The following is a 17,829-nucleotide window of genomic DNA, read 5'->3' as shown; positions in this document are numbered from 1 at the left end:
GTAACCGGCCAGGAACAAACTGTCTGGACATGGAATCCTACCCTCTACAATCCACAAATGGCCTTAAAAACATAACTCATCCTCACCTCTTTAATATTCAGAACCCCAGAATATCATAGGGAGACAAACCAAAAGAGAAAACTAAAATGAAAACAAGAGAATAAAATGAAAAGTCCATAGAAGCCTAACCATTGAATTGCAATCCTAAACAAAAGAGAACCCAGCTTGGCTGAACCTAGGAATTTACATAGTCCTGTAAATACATAGTGGTCTACAGGTTCTTTGACTACACGCGATACTCTCCTGCAAAGCAACCCCTCAGCGAGGTATTTGACCCCACTTAATCACCTCCTCCTCCATTCAACCCAATAGTGGACCATTTGCACCTCTCTGGTACAAAGCCACTCTACTACAATTTCATCTCTAACCATTTGTCAGAATAACATACCACAAATGCGCATCCTTAATTTTGAGCGTCCCTAAAACTTGGACAGACTGCTACCAACACAACCAAGCTTAACTTTAGCCCAGTCACCAGCTTTCAAACTATTTCTTACATGACTGTGTTGCAGCGGAAGTATGGAGAAAATAACTGAAATGAAAATACTTGTATAATACAAGTATAGGGTACTTATTTTAACCACTACTCACCATGATATGTCATAGTCACCTCAGCTACCATAAGACTACGATATCACCGAGTTTGGCCCATATAAACTCTATTTTACCAAAGTCTATAAATTCACAAACCACTTAGGTCCTCTGTTGGATCTTTTAATCGAGCTGATAGGGACTCGGGTAATCAGAGACAAATGGTCACTTCTCTTGATGACCTGGAATAGAGAAGTGCCTTCCTAATAAGAATAAACCCAATAACATATTCAATGACTAAACTATAAGAATAACACACACATGTATGATTAAAACAAGTGACTCTTTCATCTAAAACTTCAGGTTGAATAGTCAAAGCACAAAAATACATTTAGAATCATTTTAATTTAAAATTATCATTTTAGTACAGGTAAAATCACAACACATCAATAATTCAGAGTCAAATACATTTAATTTCAAATGCCTGGTAAGAAATGAGTGGGAGAGAATATAAATGCAATCTATATAAATACAGTTATGAATCATACAAACCAAGAATCGGTTGCAGATTGTCAGGAGTACAGAGACTCAAGGTAAGCACAAAGAGACACTAGAGCACAGCGTGCAATAGCCGGAGTCATTTAACACTTCAGCCGAAAGGTTTGCCTGCTCGACTTCACCAGCTGGTAAAGTGCAGGAAATCAGAAAAGTTCAGTTCAGGGAAATCAGAGTTCAGGCCGACATCATGACAGGCATATAGGAAAATTTCAAAAGTAGCCGGCTCCAGTCCTGTTCCCACAGGATAGTCAAGATAGTTATACTTCTAACTATGCCTATATCCTTCCCACAAGAGTATCCTTTACGCAATTTGCTCGGTTTCCATTGGTCAAAGTCTATGGTATGTCCATGGGGTTTGTCATTACTTTTACCCAAATGATCCGGAAATTATACGTAATGCCATTCATCCAATGTTCATCCTTTTACTAAAAGATCAATTTCATTTCTCCTCGGAACTCCGAACTTATTTTTAACCATATGTCCGTTCCCAAGCGGGATGTCCTTTTACCTTCACACATAAGTCAAATCACATGGTTCATAACCATATCCCTATCCATCTCTTTCTAACAATTCTCAAGTGTGATTACACCGCAAAACCACTTCAACGAACCTTGTACACTTGAAATTGTGCCCTATCGATACTTTTGCAGGCAGACAGTCAGTCTAGCTAACCTAGCTGAACATTTACAAGCGGCCCCAGATAACACTGACTAAGGTGTGTGTGACGACTGCTGAGGGAAATGTTCTGCCCCATACATAATTCCTAAAATTATCCACACCCCACACTTCAGCCAATGCCTCTCACTCTATGATAGAATAATTCCATTCAGAGGTTCGTCAAATAGTGCTAGAGATCTGCTGCGGTCTTCTCAGTTTTACCATACGTTTGTGAAAGAAGAACTCCTATCATTGTAGGACGTGCATCAAAAGTTATTGTTGATTTAAGGTGAACGTCAAAAGGAACCAAAATCCAAGCATTACAGATATCTTTGTTTTTTTCAAAGCACTTTTGCTATCCATGCTCCTACTTGAAACGATTCCCATTGTTCAGTGAGGTACATAAAAGACCTCAATGGGTCCTTATCCTGAGGATGAGATGCAAGTTTGATAGCTCAGTCAATTTAGTGCAAAAAGAAAGAGCTCCTACCCATCAGTCAGGCCATACTTTAGACCCGATATTCGCTAACTTTTCCAATATTAAGGTTGACACTCCTATTAAAGTTCCCTGGTCAGACCACTATCTGGTAGCTTTCAATATGCCATTACGTGAGCTCACACCTGCCAACAAGTATAATCATACGATTACTGCAAGATAGTGGGCAAAGTTCAACTCAGAGATCTTTTCTAATACACTCCTGGAAACGGATCTTAAGCTAGGGGCGGATATACCCAACTTAGGTTCCAGAACTCTGTCCCTTGGTTCAATGATGTCTTAATTACAGCAAAAAAAACCTGCAAACGCTTGGAGCACATCTTAAGGAAGGACTACTGTATAACCAGCAGAGCTAGGTATAAAAATTAACTTAAACAGTACAACACGCGCTTATTAGGAAAACACAATGTGATTTTTACACCAATAAAATAGAGAACACTAATAATTATTCCAAAGAATTGTTGTCTATACTCAACTCTCTGTCCTCTCTAGAACACGCTGCGGCCCCAGTACCATCATCCTTAGATAGCTATAATAAGATCACGTTCTTCTTTGCTACTAAAGTAGCTACGATACGACACCCTCTTTCATGATTCACCTAGGGAGAACAGTCTCAATTAATTTAGGACCCGCTCTCTGTAAGACCTTAAGAGTTTTTCCACGAGCATTAAATCAGGATCCCGTTTAGACCTGGCTCTTCCTAAAATTTTGGTGCGAGGGATGGAGCTTATTCTAACTCACTTACAGCTGATCTCTCTGTCTTTTCAATCAGGTGAAATCCTGCAAAAATGGAAGCACGCGTTAGTGCTCCCCCTACAGAAAAAAACCTTCTGCCAGTCCCCTGCAATTAGAAAGTTTGCGCCCCATCTCCCTTTTGCCATTTTTTGCAAAAATTACGGAGAAAACTGTGACTAATCAACTTACAAGTTATATCAACTCTAATGATTTACTCCAGCCAACTCAGTCTGGCTTCAGGGCCTCTTACTCTACGGAGTCAGCCCTCCTTCACGCCGCCGAAACTCTGAGACGGTGTGTGGATGACGGACAAACAGCCGCTCTGGTGCTACTTGACCTAAGTGCAGCTTTCAACACCGTATCGCACAACCAACTCCTCCAGAGGTTAAGGTGGTACGGGGTTGGGGGTACAGCACTGTGATGGATGACCTTTCTACAAACTCAGAGTTTTTAAGTTACCCAAGATCTGCGCATGTCAGACAGGATCTCGCTTGCGCAAGAGGTTGCACAGGGCTCAATATTGAGCCCAATCTCTTTCAACCTATATATTTGCCCCCTAGTGGAAAAACACAATGAAAAAATTGTCATATGCGGATATACGCATCTTATAGTAACCTTATCACAGGATGGAGAGGCAGCTGTGGCATAATTTACTCTATGCCTAGAAGAATAAGCCTCCTGGATGACCAATAACTGCCTTAAACTTAATGGCAATAAAACAGAGGTAATGATAGTTGGGAAAACACCTTCCATCTGGTCATCGGCTTAGTGGGTCCTGGGCCAAACCCCTGCCCCAAAAGCTAAAACCAAAAACCTGGGTTTGAGAGTCAAATAAGAAGTGTTTCGGGACCCTCAAAGTCCTCAGGAAAATCCTGAATCTACTACCAATAACGGCCCGTAAAACTTTTGTACACACCCAAGTAACGTCGCAAATAGACTATTGAAACATCCTCTACCTTGGGGCCACTAAAGGGAGTCTGACTAAACTCCAACGCATTTAAAATGCAGCTGCCCGCTTAGTCCTAAATCTCCCCAGAGGAACATCCACCTTAAAAGCTCTTGTAAGGGTGCCACGAGTGCGGAGGGACAGGATGGGAGCCCGGTCCTTCAGCTATCTAGTGGCCAAAACTTGGAACTCTATGCCATTAAAACTGAGAGCAGAACCTATGGAAAAGACTTTCCGTAAGGGCCTTAAAACCTGAATTTTCAGTACTCCAGCAGGTACTGCTTAGTTCTGCTATCTCTGACTGTCTTGGTCATTCATGATTCCAGGTTTTTTCCTTCCCCTCTCTCCCTGGTTCACTTGGTGTTAGAATCTCAGCGAGGGGACACACCAGTGGGTGTAACCATGCGCTTTATAAATGGAAAATAAATAAATAGCTCTCAATAAGTCCGCTTGTGGTTTCACTCTCCCAGCTGATTTGGAATATTCAATATATTCTACCAAGAACATACACTGTTCTTTTTAGTGTGAGTCCTGTCTCAAGCAACCTATCTATAGCTTGTTTGAGAGTCAGTGTGTTCTTCCACAATCTTCCCAAATATTAAAATGTCATTGTTAAAGTAGATAACATTATGCATCCCTTTGAATAACTCCTCCATCGTTCTCTGAAATACACTGGTTGAGGAAGAGACTCCCCCAGGGAATCCTAGTATACTGATATATACCCTTCATAGTAATGAAGGCAGCCGGAGATTTAGAAGCCTCTTGTAATAGGATCTGTTGGTAGGTCACCTACTCCTTCCACTTAATTGTCGGAGGCCTTGCTTGGGCTAAGATGAGAGGAGGTGTAATTAAAGCATCAGATTCCATTGTGTAAAGCACTATAAGAAAAAAATGAGACACCAGCAAAGTGCTTTGGAAAATGAAACTTGAAATACAGTAAAGTATAGGAGTCTCGAGTACAGCGCCACTGTGTAACAACTTTCATAACATTTAAGTAGTAGACGGGTAAAGATAGTGACAACAGTTCATCAACAATTATTCGCAAAGAGTGCTTGCTAAGGTGCTTTCCTCAAGTGTTCAGCAACATCACCATATTGGAGGATGTGATTTACTGTGGATCTCAAACAGGATGTACATCTTTTTTTTTAAATTATCTTTATTGAGTTTTACAGCAGCATAAAATAACTGATCGAGCGTTACAAATCATACACAAGTTTGAGATAAGTAATTTGATCTAACTAAACTTCACTTCAGTAGCATTTGAGTAAGTACACATTTTAGTCTTTTATAATTAAATCCAATTGCGAATAGGTGTCCAGATATTTAAACCAAAAGCTTTCTTTTTCCTTCCCTTTAAACTATACACCGATTGCTCAAATTGGTAAATGTTTAACAATTTCGATTGCCAATGCAGAAAAGAAGGGGGATCAACATCAAGCCAGCGAGAAGTTATACAATATCTAAAAATAGACATAGAAATAAATAAATAAACCGTCTTCAGCAATTGTTCGAAGCTGAACAGGGTTTGATTGAACACCAAGAATAACAAGTTCAGCAGAAAGTATTACTGATGAATTCATAATATTGTTTAAAAACTTTTGAACTTCAGAAATAAATTGAACTAAGCTAGGACAAAAATAAAACATATGAGCAGAATTTGCACCAGAAAGATTACATCGGCTACATTTAACTCCTCTATTAGCTTTCCATTTCAATAGTTTAGCAGGGGTATAATATAAATCAAATATACTCATAAAAAATTGACTTTTTAGAGAGCCATTGAGTAAAACTAAATCAGACATAGCTAAAGCATCAGATACATTAACACTCTCTATCCCCAAATCATTTTGCCACTTTGTATTAAAAGACTCAAGATTATCTTCTAATCGGTTTAGCATGGTCTGATAAATCACACCAATTCTATTTTGTTTCCGGCAGCTTTCAAGTATGTCAATTTTCTTAATCTTATTAGTATTTAATAAGTTTTTTGAAATTATAAAACTGCGTATTTGCAAATATTTAAAAAAATCTGCTTTAGGTAAGTTAAACTGTTCCTGTAAATACAAAAATGAAACAAATTGTCCTTCTTGATAAAAATCACCTAGCCGAGATATATTAAGCCATTGCCAACGCTGTATTATTTGATCTGAGAATATTGATGGCAGCAATGGATTATCAAATAGTGGTGTATAATAGTTGAGATTATTATTTAATCAAAATCTTTTCTTAAATTGTCTCCATATGTGATAAACTGTCAGTATAGTTTTGAATCTTGTTTTTTTATAGTAACTTGGCTCTGAGAAACGTACAAGGCATTGTCGTGCCTGAGCACCAAAAATCATTGCATAAATTGATGGATACGTAGGATCCTCCAATAATGTTTCTTGAAAAATTTAAACATTCATAAGCCTAAGTGATACCGCTAAATAATATAAACAAAAATTCTGTAGTCCCCAGCCTCCTCTACCTATAGGTAAAGAACACCATTTAAGAGATCGTCTAACTCTTTTATATCCCCATAAGTATCTTGAAATTATTCTATCTATTTTAGTAAATAAACTAGAGGGGAACAATAAAGGTATAGTGTGAAAAAAATAAAGAAATTTAGGGAAAAAAAGCATCTTAATAACATTGGTACGACCATAAAGAGAAAGATGGAGATTATTTAGCCTTTCAAGAGATCTATTAGTAGAAGCAAGTAATGGATCGAGATTAAGCCCTACAATATCTTCGACCTTGGCAGACAATTGCACACCTAGATAAGAGGCGGTAGTGGAGTATGTCAGATCGGTTGGCAAGCCGACAGCAGAATGAATTATCTGTGTTTTAGCTATGTTTAACTTATATCCCGAATATATACCAAATTCCCGAGCTGCCGCTATAATCTTAGAAAAAGCTGAGTTAATGTCTGAAATAACAATCGCGACATCATCAGAGTAAGCAGAAACTTTATATTCTATATAATGAATTATAAATGGGGGAATACTTTCCTGATTTATAAGTTTTTGCAAATATGGTTCTATATAAAGCGCGAATAATAGGGTGGAACAAGGACATCCTTGCCTGGTACCCCTTGTTATAGATAATGTAGTAGAAATATCAGAAGCTATTCGTATTGCAGCCTGAGGCCTATTATATAAAGCTTTTAAAGCGGTTATAAATTCTGCAGGGAATTTTTTCCAAACGAGGGCTTGCCAAAGGAAACCCCAGTCGACCCTATCGAACGCCTTCTCGGCGTCCAGTAGGGCTACCCCAACTGGGGATCTCGAGGCCTGCGCCCAATCTAGAAGAGCAATGATTCTTCTAACATGATCCGTTGTATCTCTCTTTTAATAAAGCCATGTTGAACCTTAGCTACTAAGTGAGGCATCAAATCATTTAACCTATTTGCTAAAATTTTAGAGAAGATCTTACTGTCGGAAGTTATTAAAGATATTGGTCGATAAGACCCAAGATCCAAAGGTTCTTTTCCTTTTTTTTAAATACGACAATAGTAGCTAGTGACCATGAAGGAGGAGGCCGACCATGAAAAGCTTCTTGGAAGATTTTTGACAGCTCTGGTTTCAGAATTTTACGAAAAGTTCGATAAAATTCCAAAGGGATATTATCAGGCCCAACGGCTTTACCAGAAGCCAGACCAAGAATAGCACCTTCTATCTCCTCCCAAGTGATGGGAGTTAACAGCTTTAATTTTTGATCTTCCATGAGAGAAGCAGAGCGGTCTAAATCTAAAAAATAATTGGACGCATCATTTCTCATACTAGTACCATCATTTGATTGATTATATAATGATTGATTAAAAATCTCGGAATGCCTTTAAATACGCCTGATCTAGATTCTTGGCATATACCATCTAAATCAGTAATTTTAGTTATTTCCGTAGCAACAGCTTTCTGCCTTAATCTTTGGGCTAATACTCTGCCAGTTCATAACATTCTTTTTTAAATTATTTATACTTCGCAGCTGTCTGCTCAGCCAAAAAAGAATAGGCGACCAGCCGCTCAAGAGCCAAGGTTTTTTGAGCTTCCTGTATACCGGAACCCAGTCTAACGCAGGAAGCTAATTTCAATTCTGCCTGAATTATTTGATCTAAAGTAAACAGGATGTACATCACAGCTGTGAAGGTCATCGTGTGCTTCAGACAGACGCATCGTCCATTTTCCTTTCTATCAGATTGGGGTACGCTGCCCCCTCTGTGTTTGGTGCAATGTAAGCTTAGGTACATATGCTGTGATGGACCGCTTTGAGTATGTGCAACATTCTTAGGTGTGCTGAATACAAATGCACTGCTGGACCGGCTCCCAAGTTTTGAGATGTAAAATGGTTACAGACTCAGTAGGTACTCGCGCTCGCTTCGCAGAACCTTTGACACTCGGTAGTAACTCGCACTGCCTTGTGAACCCATGTGCATTTGACTGTTTAAAAAGCACACATTGATACACTAATGTAGGTACAACCTGAGGGTACAGTTGACAAAGCAGTACATATAGTAAGAGTTCAGTGTATGAGAGCTGGTCTCCTCGGGCTGTCGACGTGTGCAAATGACCTAAACAGGTTTCTTGTTCTGGGCCTCCTCTGGCAGGCCAACTCATTGCCTGAAAATGCTGTGAGGGACTCTGGACACAAATCTCGGACATCGACTACCACCCTACGTAATCCACAAAGGAACCATCCAACTTTGCCTTGACAGGTGCATGTGTCAGAATGTCTGTGCGCGCTTAGAATAATCCTGATAAGAGAAAACATGGCGTGTGTCAGAGTGGTTGAGCTCTCTTTAAATAGACTTTTGCTGGGTGGGGAGAGCGGAAATGGTCCTGGGGTTAAACACCTCGCAACACGCAAGATGCACAACTCCCATCGAAAGAAATTCACAGATCAATACTTTTGAGAAAATAGGATATCAGTGGGCCAATTAGTGAAGCAGAGGTAGTTCCATTTTTCAATAAAAAGAACACCCCGCTGTACCTTCCTCCCCAACAGAGATGGTTAAAGAGGAGAGGCTTTTATTATTGTTTCAGCAGCGGCCAAGCAGGGTGATCTTTCTACTAAATAAAGTTGGTTTCCTCGAACGAGAGGATTCTTTCAGATTGTCTCTAGAAAGGTGACATAAGGTCTCTTTACAAGTGACCTGGAGCAGTATCCCTGGGTGGATACCGCTCGGGGCCATTCCAGCTTGCTCATAGCCTCCGGATCTGTCAATACTGGACACAGTCTGTAGAACCTGGTCCCACAAATTGTGGGCTCGGAGACGCCGGCCCAGGTCTGCCGGTGGCACTAAGGGGACAGTGGGCAGGTACTGCTGTCCTAACTCGCAACAGGGTGAGCTGCAAATGCTCCACCCAGGTCTTGCCTCACATGCACCCTACCCCCCCACTCTGTACCATGGACCTCCACAAAGCCAACATAACTATTTACCACCTGCTCCAACCAGTCTGAGTTTCAGTGGTATTAGCCTTCCATCGCTCCAAGAAGGCTAAATTAAACAACATTGCATTGATAATAGTAGCACCTGTTACTTGCAGTGCTGTAAAAGAGCAGAATGCAGCATGACACTTTATATTAAAGAAATGGTATCATTAATATTATTGTGTTATTTTAATATTTTATTATTATTCATCCATATTTTTGCCAAGTGACTTTCTTCAATAACAGTTTAATACTGACATACACCTTCTGTATAAATGTTTTGCTGCATTCATACAATTGTCCATTCGATTCTTATACACTTATGACTCTATAATTGTAAAACTCAGGGGGTTAACATGACCTCTGCAAATGTTTCTGTGTAAACTCCAGGCAGGCAACCGGTTTGAAGCCCCGTTGGGCTGACTCAGCAGTTTCTCCTTTCATCCTTCCAAGGTCAACAGATCAATATTGAGGTAGGTCATAGTAACATCTGCTCTTTATAGAACTTTGGGCCCGATGCACAAGACACAAAATTGCAACTCGGAAATTACCGAATCACAGTTTGTGTATCCCGATATGGTGAGTACTAAACTGCCCTAGTACCAGGCAGGGATTCATTAGAGTGACATTCATAAATGCAAGATTTCCAAATTGTTAATCGGTAACAACCACAAAGCACTAATCCCTACTCAGAAATTCCGAATGTTGCATTGGAAGTGACTGATGACATCACAGCCTGGAAATCCTGCACCTGGTGCACAATGCTGGGCTGGAAACATGAGAGAAGAATCCCAGGAGCAGCGAGTGTAGGAATGAAAATAGAAACACAGGAAACTGAAACAGAGCATGGGAGCAGAAAGGGTAAAAGAGTCGATTTCTGAGGTTTATATACAGAACCTGGTAGAGGAATGTGTTCTGCACGGTGACCAATTGTTTTGCAATCAATCTTTATATGTGCCAGCCTTAACAAAAGGAACTATAACTGGAATTCAAGAAAACAATAAATACTATATAGAGATTACAAGATGATGATATGACCTGAGCGGTCGGGCAAAGGAGCATTTAGCAGATAATATGGCACAGCATGTAATAATAACTGAAATTAATTTTGGGGGTTGTAATACGATTTCTAATTTACAAAATTAATTGTTGTAGTGGGCCTAACCAATGTTTAGATATGAGATAATCCAAGATAAAATGAAAAAACATATACTACACAACCTCATCATTGTACCTGCAAGAACAAAGAAAGATAAGGTCTTATGATTCTAAAGTCAGACTGAGTACTGTCATTTTTTCCTCGGAGGAAATGCCACAGGAGCAGGAGAGCACCATGGGACTCAAGGGAGCTCAGATGAGAGGCGTCGGCACTTACCCCATCTGCATAGACAACATCTCAGGACACACATCAACTCCGTAAGATTTGCACGCAGTCCCCATCACACGCTGGCACCACATCACTCTCCACCTGCAAGATGTCCAACATCTGCTGAGTCAGGTGTCTTAGTGCACTAATGCGTCCACTGTAGGGGCCAGTGTTCGACCACATAGTCACAGGTTCGAATTCCGTTGGGCCCATTCAGTCTTTCATCCTTCTGAGGTCGATAAAATGAGTACCATTGAGTTGGGTGACAATAAACATCTGTTATTCAGCGGCAAGATACCCGCTGTGGTGAACGTGCGCTTTACAATACACATGTAATGGAACGTTTATGTTATCTGTAACATCACTACAATGGGGCATGCAATAGATGAGACGGCATAGAGCTATCATCAGTCCTCTGGTACGTAGTTTGGCAGAAGAACAGGGCCCCTGTGAAACACTCATGCATTTCCAGGTCTTAGAAGGTTCCAAAGCGTTTGTTCCAGCAAGGGCAGTTGTGGAAAAGAGTACTAAGCACTGTGAAGATCATAAAGGAGGGATTCAAGACTGTGGTTGAAGGCTGGAAAGCCATGACTAAACAGAAGGAGTTTACAGAGGAAGTAAGAGTCTTGTGTGCTCACTGAATGAGCATTCTTTGTCCTATTTACATAGGAAGATGCTTCTTCTAGGCCATCTGAAGGGCCTTGGTAGGTCTATTGACTGGCTGGCAAATGCAGCTGCAAATGGGCCACTTTTGTGGTGATGTGAGAAAGGAGTTGGGACAGATCACACATGCACTTGCGATGATGTCAGGAACCATGCTGTGCCTCAGAGTGAGGAGACCTCCAATCCCACCAGCATGTCAATTTCAGAATCATATTGGTCACTGCACACAGCAGCCAGGCAAGAGAGGAAGAAGGGGCTGGTGGAGACAAGCCCAAGTTAGCCTGAGGCACTGTAGTGCCTTTAAAAGTATTTTGATTTTGTAATTTGTACTAGAAATCATCAGAGTGCAAGCCAAGCCCGACATATTATGTTTTCTAAAGAACATGTGAATAAACCGAAATATATACTAATACTTGATACTGTGTATGTTTGCACAATGTGTATGGCAATACCTTAGAAGTGGGTTGTTTGTCAGTTAATTTCTATCAGCAGCTGTTGTAGCATTTTGACCTGTGGGTGTTTGTTGAGGGGGCTAGAGATCTTCATCATGTGAGTCGTTGTCTGGGTCTGTTGGAAGTCCTCTCCGTGTTGCCGTTTTGTGCAAGTTAGGGTCGCATGCAGTGATCTTGCAGCAGGTCTCAGATGCATACTGCAAGGCACTCACACATTGGTGAAGCCACTTGAATCTGCTTTCCAGGGGTCCAGATGTATGCTCAACCGCTGACTGTGCTCTCTCGTGTGCGACGTTGTACCTCCTCTCACTTGGCTTGCACAGATGCAAGTATGGTGTCGTGATTCATGGTCTGATTACCTACAAGAGTAATCATGCTAATAGACGTGTGGGATGGGGGGATGCAGCATTAAAACTTAGCTAAGAGGTATCCATTTCCAGCCTCTCCTATTTCCAAACTTTCACATATGTTACAATGCTGGAACATTAAAAATGAGGTCTGTGATCAAGAATTCTGAACTGCTCACCACCTGTATGTTCAGTGAATGTTGGATTTTTTCTGTTGCGGTGCACATTTCAGTGTGTGTTTTCTATCTACACACCCAGTGGCTTGTGGAAACTGTGCTAGGTGATAAAAACACACCATTGTGTCCTGCAACTCTTGCTGGGTGTGTGGGAAGGAGCTATGGACATGGAGTTAATGGAGTATTCAGAAATGCTCAGAACACACAGGAGAAAGATATTTTGCTTTCCACTACAACAATACACTGGCAGCTCCCAATGCCAGCAGGTGTAAAGAGACCAAAATAAGGTTCCAATAATCTTAGTTCTGATATTACCTGTCTGCATAGATTATATTTATGATATACTTCCTTCTCAGTTTGCAAGAACAGTATGCCCTGCAGCCTGTACACTTTCTCTTTCCCTTTTGTTGTACACCAAACAAAAACACATTCTCCACAACACATAGAGGACTGCCATTTTAAAACGTGTACTACATCCCGGGTCTCCTTTGGTACTTTGGATCTCGTAAGCATCTACTTGCACAGGGTGGCAAATTGCATGTGCAAATCGCCAGTTCTGCGACTATTCACAATGTGCGATACTTTAGATAAACTGTTGCTATTTGGGAATTACATTTTAGAAATTGGAGTTACAGTTCCATGTTGTTTTTGCTTCACTGTGCAATTATTTCAAACGCATTGTCTTTATGCCTTCTTACATCATGACTTCCCAGGTTTGTCTTTGCTTACTAGTTTGTAACTGATTATAGATGTACACAACTTTCTTATCTCTGACCCTAAATGTTAAAAGGTGTGGTAGCATTGTAAACAATGTTATTGTTTCTACCTCAATCCTGTACTTCTATTCCGGTTTACAATGCTATTTGGGTTTTTTTTTCAAAGAAAAGTAGTGTACTATTTAGATGTATCATTTTAATGCCATTTGCCCCTAATGGTTAATCTTTCTTTGGGATATTAACCTATTTGTTTTCCATTTCTAGCTTCGAAATAATGGCCCAAGTGGATTCAGTAAGGCAATTCTAAATCTCCAATGGCCTTTTAAGTATAAAAATGACACTCTTCTGTACATTATTAAATATGAAATTGAAGGGCCCATGAATTGCACTTCAGATGTGGAAATCAACCCATTAAATGTGAAGGTAAAATATTGTTTTTCTAACTTTGCATCATTTAGAAATTGAATAATATCTGTGCAGTTGTATATTTTTTATTTTGGTGATCAAGCTCCCTAACAACTTCAGCTGCAATGCAAACAAGTACACAAAAGGGAGAATGTAAAATAACTTACAAGTGCATTAAACTACTTATTTTATTATCACAAGATCAATTACTTTCTTTGCAACCAAGTCTGGTGCAGGAATCATGACAGTCCAAATACAATTAAGTCATTAGTATTAGTATCTGATTCAAAGATTCTGAACACCTACTAGTAGTATCTAAAATGCAATAAACAACAGATAGGAATAATGTATCTCTTTCCGGGGACCTGGTAACCTGGACAGAAAAACAAGAAGTGCTCCTCTGTCTCCCTGCTGACTTTACAGAGGTCAATGCCCAGGGTATCATTTGACCATTTTGCAATGAACTATCTTAATGGACATATCCTCAAACTGAAGCGGATGTGAAGGTTCTTGGCTTCGCAGGGTACATTGTTGTCCATATATGGTTCAAATGAGAGTGGATTTGAAAAATAAACATTTATCTGCTCATTGGTTCTTAACATATGACCAGTATTTCATTTTTACCAAGCTTTTAATAGCACCCATGCATTCCAAATGAGTGTTCCACAAAGTTTCCAATTGGTAGAGGCAAGATCTAACGTAGTTCCTCCAGGGGTTCGCACATGCTTTACCTAAATTAATCAATTCATTAAGAGCTTTCCGGTAGCTCTCCAGCTCTTCCACTGACCAAAACACATATGTGATATAGTGGTGTCCTAAGGTTGGCTACCTGAGCAACTTTGTTCAAAGCAAGATCAAGGTGCAGGGAAAGAAGAGGAGCACTATTTGACAAATTGAATAGCGACCTTAATAAAAGCATTCTGAATCTTAGTTAACGGAGTGAAGTTTTCTTCAGGGACAACATTTTGAATATCCATTCAGGCTTCAATCTACCTGTGTGTTATGCAAGTGTGTTCCTGAAACTTCTTCCTGCAACTCTTAGGCCAATCAGATCTCAGAATTCCCCCCTCATTTCCCTGCAGCAAACAAGGAACTTGCTGTGGAGTATAAAATCAGGTTCTCCTTTGGATCCCTGTCCACTCACAATTCTCCAACTGGCCCCAAATCTAATCGCTGACTTTTTGCAGAATGTTTTTACACTCTCCCTGCATTCTGAAATATTCCTGGCACCCGTGAAGGAAGTGATTGTAACTGCTTCTAAAAGAAAACCTACTGCAGATTCTGAAGAACCTCCGCCTCATATCCTTGTTAATCGCCTCGACCAAGATACTCAAAAAATATATCTACCAGGAATTGGTTACATTTATTGATACACATAACATTCCGGACCCTCCGCACAATGGTTTCAGAAGCTGCCACAGTACAGAATCTGCCCTCATCGTGGCTGTAGATAGTATCCATCACCAGGTGGACCAGGGTGGGGTGGCCATCTTGGTGAAGCTCGACTTGTCTGCAGCATTTAACACCATTTGCCTGCATTGATGGTCCAACGCCTGCATCAAGTCGGTTTGTGCAGTTCTGCCTGAGAAGACTCCATTCTTTTCTGACCAACAGAGTTCAAATTGTCAGCTGTGAGGGTTTCAGGGCTGAAGCCTTCAGTATTCCCTGTGGGGTGTCCCTTTTTTACGTGTATGTTACCCCGCATAGCTGGTGCTCTTCTTTGGGTTCCATGTACTGTCGTCTGCAGATGACACCGAAATCATCATGTCTATCTCGAACGTCCTGACATTGTTGCAGAGAAGTTCAATCTCTGCATATCCAGCATCAGTGGTTGGATGAAGGGCAACGCCTTAAATTCAGTGCTGACCATACTGAGGTTTTGGTGTTTGAATCTCAGGAATCCTTCTTGTCCAACATCTGGTGGCTGGAGGACTGTGGACCCCTTCCCACTCCAGTAAAGTCCGCCAGAAAGTTAAGTGTCATTTTTGATGACACCTTGAGTTTAGAGACTCTGGTCAGCTGGACCACAAGCACATGTTTTCTCATCATTAGGACCCTGAGAAAGATCTTCCCATATATCCCCTTGGAGCTGCGACAATCAATCACTATCACTCTTGTCACCTAACGACTGGACTATTGTAACTCATTGTATCTCACCATCAAAGCTTCCAGCCACAATAAGCTACAGGCCATTCAGCATGAGGCTGCTCGCCATGTCCTCAACATCCCCAGACACCTCTTGATTAGAGACTGGATCATCTCTCTCCACTGGCTTCTAGTCAGAAGGAGGATCTCCTTCAAGATTCTCTGCATAGTCTTCCTTGCCCTGCATCAAAAGGGACCCAGTCACCTTAATGCTCTCTTCCCATGTACCCACCTAGCAGGCCTCTCATAAGGCCAGATGGGGAGGCCGTTCCATTTCGGTGGCTGCAGCCAAACTATGGAACACCTTGCCTGCTCACATTGCTGAAAGATTCACTGACTGTTTTTAAAAAAAAAAAGCACTTGAAAACATGGCTTTTCTCAGCTTAATCTTCCTAGTATCTCCCTGGGCATATTTAGAATGCGGCAGAATGCCGTCCCTCAGCGCTTTGACACCTCCTGGTATAGTGTCCCATATAAATTATTTTTCATTTCACTTCATAGCTCCATAATTTGGCGCAATACCGAGCTGCTCCTAAGCCCTTGTCCCAGTAGACTTCTAAAACTGCCGATACTGGTCTTGTAGTTGACTTGTATGTCTTGGTCACGATGACCTAAAATGTATTAAAGTAATTCTACTTTTCATAATTTGGGGAGCCGATGAAAAGGTGTCAGCAATCTTGAACCCCAGATAATTGAAATTTCTAACCATCTCTAAAGCATCATTGCCTAAAACCAAGTGCCCCCGCTACAGGATCAATGGGATTAAAAACCATACATTTTGTATTGTGTGTTTTTTTTCTGGGCCACAAAGGAAGCAGAAAGCAGAAAATCTATTTAAATGAGTTTGCAAACCACATGCATCCTAGACATTCGAGCCTATATCTTTACTACTGCTGACTTTGGGGTGTCATTCTTTGGTACGGCGGGGAAATCGATAACCTCGTTTATATACAAAGTGAAAACAGTAGGCTTTCTATGTAGCTCAATAGAGTTTTCCCTTTTATGCATGCATTGCATTTCTTGGTAACAGGAGTCTCTGCACCTATTGGAATTGATCAGGTCACTTGTAACGAGGGCCTGGGGTATTTCATGACACAGTGGTGAGGGACACTGATTATGCAAGTGTATCTGTGCTTTAACAGCATAGCGCACAATCTCTGAAGGGGGGATAGGAGCTTTCATTTTGATTGTCAGGCAATTCAGAGAATGTCATTTATGAAGTTGTTAAACCTGGAGACTGGTCCAGGAAAATGAAGAGTGAGATGGACTAATGCCGATAGTGGATAGGATTTCATTGCATATGTATTGAAAAACATTCGTATGTGTACTTTGAATTTACAATTACAATTCACTAAATGTGAGTTTGAACTATTAAATATAGTTACACATACATAACTATAATGCAATCGTAGATCTACCTGGATGGTGTAACGTACAAGTTTTTGACCTTCCCAGACTACTGCGCTTCTCTATAGTAGATATTGGAATCAACTGCCGACAGCCAGTGATAGGAATATGCAGTTTTGTAATGCAAGTGTTTTTTAGTTGTAATTCAGTGTCCTGGGCAGGTGAGTATTACAAAAAATCTATAAACCGTATGCTCTACTTTGACATAGAAGTATTCGTACGGGACATAGCCAATCCAAGATGCATAATCCGTCTCTGCGGTATTCATTCAGAGCATAGGTTGCCCATAGAATATAAAGCATTGACAGCACAACACAAGCAGGATCAACACAACCTGCTACACATTTGCCAACCCATGCTGTGAGCATTTCATGCAAGATAGCCAGGAAATCTGCCTGTGATCACCTGCTCTTTGGTTTCAGTATTGTTTTGTTTGTCAGCTGTTTTCACACAGGAAAAAAAGTTTTACATTTGCAGTGTATAAACAATTTTGAGCCCTGTTTTTATGCAACTTAGATATCCAGCACCCAAGGAGAGGAGAAGAATGAAACACTGGAAACTGCTGATAGAAATCGTCACAATATCAATCGCCGTGATACAACTTCAGTTAAAGGCGATATGGAGACTTTGGTATGTTCTACCTATACCACAAACATATAGTCACACTTGATTTTTTATTGCTGGAATCACCTGTCGACATGCACTCTTTCATTCTACCCATTACCAAAATATGCTTCCACTTGGCTGATGTTTGTATTAGCAT

At 40.6% G+C, this 17,829-nt stretch overlaps 1 protein-coding gene across 1 annotated transcript in view; it reads left to right on the top strand.

The window, feature by feature from the left end:
- The window catches only part of ITGAV (integrin subunit alpha V), a 382,159-nt gene that overhangs the window by 351,304 nt on the left and 13,026 nt on the right, over positions 1-17,829 (top strand). Inside the window, exons 25-26 of the mRNA XM_085648702.1 lie at positions 13,374-13,532; positions 17,583-17,696. Of these exons, the coding sequence (XP_085504828.1) occupies positions 13,374-13,532; positions 17,583-17,696 (273 nt within the window). The remainder of the gene's footprint in view (positions 1-13,373; positions 13,533-17,582; positions 17,697-17,829) is intronic.

Source organism: Triturus cristatus, chromosome 3_2 (assembly GCF_964204655.1).
Source record: "Triturus cristatus chromosome 3_2, aTriCri1.1, whole genome shotgun sequence".
Classification (NCBI taxonomy): Eukaryota; Metazoa; Chordata; class Amphibia; order Caudata; family Salamandridae; genus Triturus; species Triturus cristatus.
The sequence above is the reverse complement of the archived record's forward strand: the minus strand, read 5'-3'. Positions and strand labels throughout refer to the sequence as shown.